This window comes from Protobothrops mucrosquamatus, unplaced genomic scaffold (genome assembly GCF_001527695.2).
Source record: "Protobothrops mucrosquamatus isolate PMUCROS unplaced genomic scaffold, P.Mucros_1.0 scaffold1096, whole genome shotgun sequence".
NCBI lineage: Eukaryota > Metazoa > Chordata > Lepidosauria > Squamata > Viperidae > Protobothrops > Protobothrops mucrosquamatus.
Window position 1 is genome coordinate 390,684 of NW_015387319.1, and position 11,652 is coordinate 402,335.

An 11,652-nucleotide genomic window follows, 5' to 3' on the forward strand; every position below is an offset into this window, starting at 1 on the left:
GTGTATTTATAATTTTTATTGTACAATCATTTCCCGAGCACCATTATAAATAATGTAATGGATTGTGTGATTTCACAGCTCTTTAAAGACTGTTATTATAGTGTCTGCAGTTGCTTGCATGTGTGTCCATTTCAACAGATGCCTTGAACAAAATGCCATTTGGGAAGGCAGGAGTCCCTTAATTCTTTGTCTGACTGATCTGCAGAAGTAGTGTAGAGATTTTCTTATTAAACATGAAGGAACCAACCTGCTAATGCTACATCACTTCCTAACAGGGGTCCCCAAACTCTTACGCTCAACCCTTTATGAAGCTTCAGATTGTTCCACACTCAAACATTATATTTAATAAATAATACTTTAACTAATAGTACTACAAATAATAATAAAAAAGTCTGCCTAGTGGATGTGGCAGTGCCTGGAGAAGGCAGAATAGAAGAGAAAGAACTGGAGAAGATAACAAAATACAAAGACCTGCAAACAGAACTAGAACAACTGAAAAAAAAAAGCAAAGCTAGTACCAATACTAATAAGTGCCATGGGTGCAACTCCAAAACAACTATAGCATCACTTGTACACCATCAGCATTGACAAATTCAATTGCAGATTTACTGGGAACAGCTTGTATCCTCAGATGATTCATCTTTAACACCATAAAACACCCACATCTGCCTCTCCGAGGTCCTTGGGAAGGGCTCCGATAGGTGGATAAAAATGCCAAATCCAGTCTGAACATCTGGCTGACTCTGTGACGAACCATCATAGTAAGACAACTCAAGGCTGCACTAGCTGGGGGCGGACCATCCAGCCCTGGGTAACAGTCTCATTTCTAGCTACCTTTTTTTCAGGATTAGGGACTGGAGTTTTACAGAGCCCCCCCCCCCACATAAAAATTAACTGACCCAATGACGTTTAATCATTTATTGATCAATTACTGACCCCCCCTTTTTTTTTGTCTCCCGGCCTTTTAATGACGCTTGGAGGTCGATACTGATCACTGGGGAGCCCTGCCAGTGTTTCTCAACCTTGACAATTTTAAGGCATGTGAACTTCAACTCCCAGAATTCCACAGCCAGCAATGCTGGCTGTGGAATTCTGGGAGTTGAAGTCCACATGCCTTAAAATTGTCAAGGTTGAGAAACACTGCGTAGTCTGTCACTACTTTCATCCTTCAAGGATAGGACTGGTGGGGAACCCGCGAAAGAACCGCCTGAATTTTCTGCATTTGCCTTTAACCTTCTCCAGCGCCGCCTGCCTCCAATCAGGCAAAACAGGAAGCCCTTTTCTCCCTTCCCTCCCTCCCTTCCTCCAGTCAAGGCATTCGCTTAGAGCGGTCCCGACCCAGCCCGCCTTCTTCCTGGAAGGAGAAGCAGCCCAAAGCGAGCCTCCTCTACTTTTATTAGTTCTTGAGCCAAAAGCGCCAACCCGGCCTTCCGCCGAAGGCGAGTTGAGCGGATTGGAGGACGCCGGTCACGTGCCCCCTCACTCGGTGGCGTCATTCGTCTCTGCGGCGCGCGGAGAGGGCGTGGCGAAGGGCCGCTGCTGCCCGGCCGGCCCGGGGTCTTCCGTCACATTTTTCAGCCCGCTGCGCCGCGTCGCTCAGGTCTGCCTGGTTTGTAACGTGCAAGTGAGGAGGAGCGATGTCGCCGCCGCCGCCGGCATGAAGCCCGCGCGGGTCAGTGAATTGGCGGGGATTGGTCAGGAATAGCTCAGGTGAGAAGGTGGCGGAAGGAGAAGAAAAGACGGCAGGCGAGCATGCAACAAACAGGCAGGCAGGCAGGCAAAATGGAGATGCGCAGGGGAAGGAAAAAGAGCGGCGGCAGCGGCGGCGGGCTGTGCCGCAGGTGCTCGCGGCTGACCTCGGGCAAAGGCAGGGTGAGGAGGAGGAGGAGGAGGAGGAGGAGGGGAAGGGCGTTTCTGATTAACCAATCCCAGACTCTGTTCTTTTATTGACCCCCAAGTAGGGATTGCATCCTGCCTTTTAAAGTGGTGTTTTGCATTTATTTTTTATTTTTTTTGCCGGCCTGAACTGCTTCTCTTTGGTGGAAAAACGATAGGGTGAAAATGGGATGAACCCCTAGCCCATCTTAACATTGAAAAGCACGGCTGCGAGGTTAACCAAGTTGGCCCTCGAAACATGTTCTTAATTCCAGGGGTAGAACTCGGGGCGCACCGTTGTATAAATACGTGTGAACTCCCGAAATGGCACCCCCAAATTTTCACCGACCCGAATCAAATGCATTTCTATTCCGTTGCAAAATGCTTCATAAATTAGCCCAAAGTATGTGCGTGTGCTGTATGTGCATAATGGGTATGGGCTCTTAGCCTTACAGTCGCCACCCATGAAATTAAACCATAAGCAATTAAAAAAAAATCTTTTCCCTGGTGTAGAACTGGTTATTTGATAAGATATTTACCATACTAAGTTATAACGTTTTGGATTGCAGAGTATTGTTTATAGCAGGGACTTTCGCTTTCATTTGCACGATAGGGCCTATTACGTGTAACAGATTGGATGCTGTAATACAAAACTATGATATCTATAAAAGAAATTGCACATTTACATCCCAATAGAATATTTATTAGACCAACTCCAAACTTGCAAAAATATGCAAGATCTCAAAATTTGTACAGATGTTATGATGGATGTATATAGGCCAGGGGTAGGTAACCTTGGCTCTTTTATGACTCATGGACTTCAACTCGGCTGGCTCAGGAATTCTGGGAGTTGCAGTCCACGAGTTGTAAAAGAGCCAAGGTTGCCTACCCCTGATATAGGCTAAATAGAAGTGTAGTTCTAACATGGAGTTTGAAATATTAGTGTATTAGTGTTTTTATTTGGGGAGGGAGGGAACTAATAGTTGTACAATATAATATAATTTTTAGCTATATGAAGCTTTAATATTTCATGGGCAAATCATTTTTACAGTACTGAGATAATGTTACTGAGTTACTTTATAGTATTGCAGTGACAGAATATTTGTGATATTCTTGGAGTATCCACAGAGATCTTTATGAAAATATATTTGGCTTATATTTGAAATATAAAGTGTGTACAGTTTAAGTAAATCGTAACAAATAAATAGCAAATATCAGTATTGTTATGTGCTCCTGGCTACTTTCCTTCGTGACCAGAGGCAAGCTCGCCTGACCAATAACCAGCCAAGACACAGTGAAGGCCTTTTGTTTCATTTATTGCAATAAGCAGGGAGAGAAGCTATCAAAGCTTGGTTCTCTCCAAAGTTTTAACCCAAAATATTTCCTTCTTTATACATCCCTTGTCCCGGCCGACACATCTCTCCTCTTTCCCCATTGGCTGAGGTACTATGAGGTTACACTCCTTCCGTCCGCTTATCCACATTTCCTGATAACATATTAAATCATATTCACATATACAATAAGAATAAGAAAAAATAGACATTTAAATTATTTTAAACTCAGTAGATATTTATGTCCCCATTTTAAACAATAAATTCTTTTCCTGATTTTCAATTCAGTGTGCCTTTCCTCTTATCTTATTCAGCTTATTTTCCTATTCTCCAACCTGTCTTTCCTGGCTAGCCATTTCCTTTTACAGCTATATATATTTTATGGCTTCTCTTCTTCCTTTCTCAGACCCAGCTATTTTTGCCTATATGTTTATCTTACTTCCTTTATGTTATCTTTTCCTGACTCTCACCAATTGTGCTTATCAATTAGTTTCCATTGTATTGTAGGTTTAACTGACTCTGAAGATTTATCATATTGATGCATATTTATCAGTATATATAGCCATTTGCTTTAAATTTGCACCAAGAGGAAGCATGTTGCAAAACATAATAAAAACGAAAAATAGCAAGTGTTTCTCTATTCTCATGGGCTTATGTTTGCAAGGACGTATAGTGGGAAGCCAATATCGTTATGATGGAATACAAGTAAATAGCAAGGAAAGACTTTTGTTAAAATGTTAGATAATAAAAATTTCACTACCAGCTTGATTGCAGAGGCTGGATGGCCTTATGTAAATAATGGTGTAACTGGAATACTATTCAGTTGTGTAGCATTCAAAATCTCTTCAAATTGTAAAAATAAGTGATTTGGGAGTTATGACTATATTCTCATGAAAAATCTTTATCCCATGCTCAGCAAGGACGTTACAGGAAGTTTTTTCCCTACCCAAATAGTAGGGAAAGCACCATAGTGGCCGTAGAGAAGCTGATAGAATATTTTATAAATGCAGATGGTAAATTGAGTAAATTCAGACAAAAGCTGAAGTATAAATTAAATATTTTTTTAATAAACAAATTATGATGAGTACTAGACAGCATTTGATCTAATTTTCTATGTCTCTGCTGCCATCTTATTGCCAACTAAATTTTTGCAGCCAAATAAAACAAGACTATTGATTCCTTTTTAGGCAGAACAGTTTGAAGACCTGCTCCAGAATGCTACTTATACAGAGAAAACCTTGTTTTGTATCATATAGGAAAGGTAATTATCTCATTTTCACTATGATGGCTTCCTTATAGTTTGCACCCCAATGTAGACTATTATCACACTTTTATTTTCATATAATTTTTTAAGATTACAATTAAAGTAAAAAAAATACAAATTACAAAAAATAAGATGAAAGAACTTTCCCCCTCATGTGGATAAGTACATATAATTTTTATAACTTATCTTCTCTTAAACTATTCACAACTTGGCAGGTGGTGATGTCTGAGAAAGCAGCTTGGATAAACTAACATGCAGACTGGCTCTTAATGAATTTGTGCCCCTGGTGCGGGGTTAACAAGTTTTAATATTGTCCTGTCCTTACTAGCAGGCGTAAATCTTAGTGAAGTCTCCATTGTTCTTTATGTTTGTCACATGAATGCAGTCCACATCATGCTGAGAAGTGAGGTATTGTTTTATCTGAATTTGGCTATAAGTAGGTCCATTTTTCTCCCCCTCCATTGATAATTTATCAATATAGTGATAAATTACCACTGTATTTTGATACATCCTCAGTATGGTTAGAACAATGCTGTCTCACTAAAACAATTGTCTTTCACCATTGTTCATTTTTTGTGTGTTTAGTTGGTAGATTGTAATTGCTGGAATTAGTATCTAATCTTTTACATATATTTTATCTCTATACTGCCTTAACATGATAGAACAGTAACATATTCTATATAGAAGATGGAGTGCCTTCTAAGGAAGTGCAAAATTAAGGAAAATAATTAATATAATAGAGAGCATTGTCCTCCACCTATACTTGTTTCTAGAATTTCCTGTTAAGAGTAATATATGGAGTTAAAGGATGGAATTTCCTCCTTTTCAAAATCCAGTCTTGTATTTTGCTAGCTTCCAATTTTGGGTTTTTTTGCAATAAAATATTCCTATTCCTCAGTTATCTTTTTATTTTTCCTAAATTAGTCTCTTCTAGTGCTAAACTGACATAGGATAACACTTCTATGTTTTGTTTTCTTGTTGAGTTGAAATTAGAAAATGAGAAAAGGGGAGAAAGCTTTAGGGCAGTTCCATGCAGAATTTGAAGGTGAAAACATGAAGAAATAGGTAAGACATGGGTGAAAAGAAATGTAAGAGGAAGATTTAAAATGACTGCTAATGACCTGTTTTTGCTCAAACAGGAATGTGGCTGGAAAGGCAGGTTTATAGGCAGATCAGTAGCAGACTTATGCAACAAATGTTAATTACTTAATAGAGAAAATAAAAGTAATTCAACCATAAAAAAGCAAAACATTGGAATGCTTTACACTTCAGACTACTGCATAATCCAGTTTTCCTTGCCAGATACCTGGTTACCATGACAGTTTTATTTATTGATATTGCAGATGATAATGCTATACAGATAACATATAGGAAGACAAAACAATCTTTGTCGGGCAGTGGGGAAAAAATGAATGTAGACTCCAGTTGAGCTCCTTAACATGTCACATTAGAAAGAGTCCTCATTCTAATGTCCTGCCTCATTAGAAGTAAATGGAGAATACAAAGAAAGCTGAGATTTCTTAAGATACCAGGACCCAGATTGGGTAGGGTTTTAAAAGAAGAGGATAGCATTTCAAATTGATCTCAGAAATAAACTTCAAGGAACTTATTCCATTAGGTATTATATGTTGTCAGAGATATTACCTAACCAGCTACATTCTGTATTGAACTGCAGTTTCCCAATTATCCTACACTGAAACCAGTCCTGATTTTTGTAGTATGCAAGTCAATCAGCTAAACATTTGTTAATTTTCATAATACTGTAATATAGCATATTATTAACTGGCTTCACCATTGCAGAAAGTTCTGTTGTAGTAGGAATACTTTCATACCCCGAACACTAAAAATACAAGTGTTTCTCTTCTGGATTGGTCCAGAGTAGAAAGTAGCTAAGGTAGCTTTTACTTCAGTGTAGTTTTAGGATAAAGCTCACCCAAAAAGTTAGAGAGCAACAAAAATATTTAAGGACATATAAGTTTCCTTTATTTTAACACTTAATAATTTTGAATATCAGAAAGACTTTGAGCACTTCCTTAGACAACTCAGTCTTCATTAATATTAATAGAATTCTGTTGCAAAGCTGAAAGATCAGACACTAGAAAGCAAGCTGTGTCAATTGATACTCATGCTGAAGAATAGATCAGTGTTTCTCAACCTTGACAATTTTAAGGCATGTGGACTTCAACTCCCAGAATTCCACAGCCAGCATTGCTGGCTGTGGAATTCTGGGAGTTGAAGTCCACATGCCTTAAAATTGTCAAGGTTGAGAAACACTGGAATAGATAGACGCCACTACTGGAATTGGCTAGAATGCAACATAATAATCAACATGTCATCACCTACTCCTACATATAAATCTTGTGTTTATGTTGCCAGATGTTTTGGCCTTATGATTTTAAAATATGCTTTAATATATAATGGAAAATAAAAATGTATTGCTAACGTAGAATATAATTACAAATAATTAACAATAACAATGTTTTGCTCATACATTGTGGCTGTCGATTTGGAAAGTTTAAACAAGAAAGGAATAAAGACAAAACACACATGAATTATCTCTATTTAGTCCCTTTCTGCAGTTTGGCTCAACATGAGAGATGGTGTATCTCCTACATCAGGGGTCCCCAAGCCCTGATCTTGGTCCACAGCCCATTCAGAACCGGGCTGTGGAAGTGGTGGGCAAGCACACATGAATGTGTGTGTGTGAGAGAGAAGCTGCATTTGTGAATGCAGGCACATGTGCGTGAAACCGTCTCTTCTCCCCCACCACAACCTCCGCCTTCACTGTTCCACCAAGTTGGAAATGTTGGAGGCCGTTGTCCTATATAGTAATTTATATATTTTTGCTAGAAATATAGCCTTAAAGTCTTGAAGGTAACAACTATAATCTGTTAAACTTAAATGCTGCCTGAAACTCAGTGATTCTGGGCAGCTCACACCAATTTTAAAAAAAGTAATAGGCAGGTTTCTACCTCTTTGAAGTGCTGCTTTCGAGGGAGGGGGGAAGTGGAATCATGTGGGCCTTAATAAAATGATAAGACTTTTCCTATTGGCTAATATAATTGCTAAACAATGAGTAGAAAACTCAGTGGTGGTAGCTGAGTCTGCCCCCTCATCTCATTACTAATCAGGACAATAGGTGCCTTAGTAGGGGGAGGAGCAGCTAAAGCAGCGGTTTTCAACCTATGGGTCGCGACCCCATTTGGTGTCGATAGACCATGGGGGTCGCCAAGCAAGGCTGTCCGCCATTTTTTCCCCTTTTCCGGCGGGTGCTTTACCTCCCTTGGGCTGGGCCAGCTGGTGGTCGGCCTGCTCCTCTCTGCCTCTTGCCAGCTACGCCTCGGCCGGCGCAGGGGGCGGAACCACGCATGCGTGGTGCTCCCAGGCAGGGAAAGTCCTCGACTTACGACCGGTTGGGTAGTCCTCGACTTACGACCGGTTTAGTCCTCAACTTATGACCGGTTTAGTCCTTGACTTACGACCGGTTGGGGGTCGCGGCATTAAAAAGGTTGAGAACCACTGAGCTAAAGGCTCTCCATTTTCTTGTGACTATGGTGGTTAGAATTTAGGATGGCTTCTTTCTTTTTAAAAGTGAAAATGAAACTGAGAACAAGAGTAGATTTGAAGCAATTTATCTATTTGTTTAGCTGAGCGAAGTGCAGAAAGATAGCAAAAAAAAAAAAAAGGAAGCAATACCTGTGGAATTTTCCCCTTTAAAGGCTCTGCATGATAGCTATTTCTCTATTGGACTGGCTGACTTTTCTCCCTTCTTTTACATTGAATAATAAGTATTAATGGACCAGTTTTGTGTAGTGATTAAAACACCAGACTAGAAACTGGGCAACCATGAGTTCTAGTCCCACTTTAGGCACAAAGCTAATATCCCTCAGCCCTACGAAGAAGGCAGTGGCAAACTACTTCTGAAAAACCTTGCCAAGAAAACTGCAGGGATCAGTTCAGGCAGTTTGCCAGGAATCAATGCTGACTCAGAGGCACATAAAAAATAAAATAAAAGTAAGGAATTAGGGTAGACAGGACAAAACAGGATGAGAAGGAAATATTTAGCAAATTAAATAAACACATACTGACTTGATGATGATAACCTTTATTGTCATTTTTTCCTGTGGGCACAACGGCACACATTAAAAATGAAATTTAGTTGCTTCCTCTCAAAGTGTACACATACATAACACACATGTAAAACATACTATGTACAACATATGTATAGACCTATGTATACGTATAGACTTAGCCATTAGCTATTCCTGAACCATATTTTAGTACAGACATGTCAAACTCGTGATGTCACGCGACATATCGGAGCTTTTTCCCCATTGCCGGCAATGGGCTGGGCGCAGTTCCCTGGTGATGCATCCGGCCTGCGGGCTAGCAGTTTGACACCCCTGTTTTAGTATAATGTATTTGACTGAATAAAATGAGTTAACAAAAAAGGAAAACGAATTTTAATAAGGCAAAACAAAAGCAACCGAAGCACATTAGGCCCTTATTTTTATTTTATTTTATTATTTTATTTGGCTTGCATTTTTTTATTATTTTATTATTTTATTTGGCTTGCATTTTTTTCCCATTCGTTAATTGGGAAAAAGTAAATTCTTCTTTAGGCTGGTTAATTTTTTAAAGATGTTGGAAATCTCACGTATGTCTGTGCATCTATTATTTTATTTGAATCCTCTGGAAGTCAAAAGTTATTTTTATTTTTAAATGAAATTAATTTATTACTAAAGGGAACATGGGACTTGTTGCTGGAATAAGGTATATTGTAAAATGCTGATATGCATTAATATGTAAGATATATCTAAATATTAATTTGTCTAAATATTAATTCAGTTGAGAAGACACTGAACAAAGAGAAACAATATGTCCATTGGGAAGGAGTGTAGTATTAATTGGTTGGCTGAGATCCTGGAAAGTAAATATTTTCAGATCTGTTATAATACAATCTGTAAAACTATTTTCATAGTGCTTTATTTATTACAAGGAAAGCAAAAGTTGAAAACATACTCTTAGTACTTTTGAAGTAGGATGTTCTCTGGAATTCAGCATAAAACATCAGAAAACTAATGAAGAAGCGAGTTAAACTTCTTAATGTGGTCATTTTTTTTTAACCTAAAATGAAGGCAAGTATATTTTGGCTTTGTTCAATCACTTTTACTTCTTGTAGGAGAAGAGAATACCTATGTGAGAACACAACAAGCAGCATGGCGGATTCAGAAGACCTTTTTCTTAACAAGGCAAAGGTAGATCAAACTGGTAACTGCATTGTAAAAGTTAACTCGGGCAAACATTACTTCTGTGGTTATTGTGCAGCCATTACAAATGTGGCAGTAACTTTCCCAATCCAGAAAGTCCTCTTCCGTCAACAGCTGTATGGGCTACGAACCAGAGACGCAATATGTCAGCTACAGAAAGATGGAATCAGAAATTTGTACCGAGGTATCCTTCCTCCGCTGATGCAGAAGAGCACAACCTTAGCATTGATGTTCGGCCTATATGAAGACTTGTCTTCCGTGCTCCTCAGACACATAAGTGCTCCTGAAATCTTTGCCCGGAGCTTAGCAGCTGTGCTTGCTGGGACCACAGAAGCCGTCTTGACCCCTTTTGAGCGTGTGCAGACACTTCTGCAGGACTACAAATATCATGACAAATTTACAAATACCTACCAAGCATTCAGAGTTCTCCGAGAGCATGGAGCTAGGGAATATTACCGGGGCTTGGTGCCAATCCTACTTCGGAACGGTCCTAGCAATGTTCTCTTTTTTGGCCTGCGAGGACCCATCAAGCAGTGCCTGCCAGAAGCAACAACTTACAGTACTCACCTGATCAATGATTTTATATGTGGAGGGGTATTGGGTGCTATGTTGGGGTTTATGTTTTTCCCTGTGAATGTTGTAAAAGCCCGCATGCAGTCACAGATTGGTGGGGAATTCCAGTCTTTTTCCACAGTCTTTATGAAGATTTGGCTGGAGCGTGACAGGAAACTGACGCATCTCTTCCGAGGGGCCCATCTAAATTATCACCGGTCCCTGATTTCTTGGGGAATAATTAATGCAACTTATGAATTCTTCCTTAAATTACTATAATTGGTTGCTAATTTTCTCTCTTCAGTTGAACATCGGACAATCCTGAGCTGTCAGTTTCCAGGATATAGTGAGAAAACACTCGCAAGTATCTCTTGACTCCATAACATTTGAGAAACTAAATTGTCAACAAATGGTAGTTTCAGTTGGTATGGATATCAGTTATTTAAACAGTGCCTGACTAGTTCAAAATATAATTGTATTCACTCTTGTTCTTGGCCTTCCAGTCTATGGATGTGGCAGCTGTAGGACTAAAACAATTAACTGAGACGTTTCCTGAAATATAAAGTCAGTGAGCATAATAAAAGCATAATAAACTAAATTTCATGCTGGACTATGAAAATTTGCTGCAGGTCACCTTCAGCTTTACTGAACCAACACTCCTGGTGATCCAAAGAATGCACTTCGTAGAAAATAGCAGAGCAAAAAACATGATATTTAATTTGTTGCTTGACCATTTGTAACAAATGGTAGCATTTTTGTAATAAGTGGACTTTGAGTTTCCATGAAGCTTCATGTCCCCCCTCTTGTTTTTTTTTATTATTATGATGAATATTATTGTACTTTGAAAAGAGACTGCCAAATGTAGAAGAGAAAACTCTTGTCCTAAAACAGGTTCCAAGTAGTTTTGGAGCACTACTGATGCAAATGGCATCTTGCCAAAATTAATATTAAATTTTAGAAACTGTTGGCTGGATCTCTACTATTAAATAGTGGGTATTGACTGTGGAGGAAAGAGTGAGAAAAGCACTGAAAAGCTTTAAAATATTCATCTTGCACTGTCACTGAATTTTTCAATGTTAATTAGTGTTTAAATTATTATTTTTGATGAAATACTCTAATCCGGGGTGGTGGTTTCTTTTACACACATACACATGCACACAGAGACACCCTTTTCAGGTTTAGAAATTTTGATACAAATCACAATTGGTGCAAACCAAAAGTAAACAAGATAAAATTCCAGGTACTATTTAGTGGTACAATACAACTGATTAACACAACTCTACAGAATTTTTGCATACCAAAATGAAATGTTTATTGCCATTTTTCACGGTATTTTAATCTGTTGAAAAAATTAACAGAG

At 38.8% G+C, this 11,652-nt stretch overlaps 1 protein-coding gene across 1 annotated transcript; it reads left to right on the plus strand.

Annotated features, from left to right (window-relative positions):
• Positions 1-1,688: 1,688 nt before the first annotated feature.
• SLC25A51 (solute carrier family 25 member 51) lies at positions 1,689-11,238 on the plus strand. The gene is made up of 3 exons (XM_015820232.1): positions 1,689-1,710; positions 4,394-4,467; positions 9,653-11,238. Exon 3 carries the CDS (start codon positions 9,690-9,692, stop codon positions 10,569-10,571), a length of 882 nt encoding a protein of 293 aa, XP_015675718.1. The 5' UTR covers positions 1,689-1,710; positions 4,394-4,467; positions 9,653-9,689; the 3' UTR covers positions 10,572-11,238.
• The last annotated feature ends 414 nt before the right edge of the window (positions 11,239-11,652 follow it).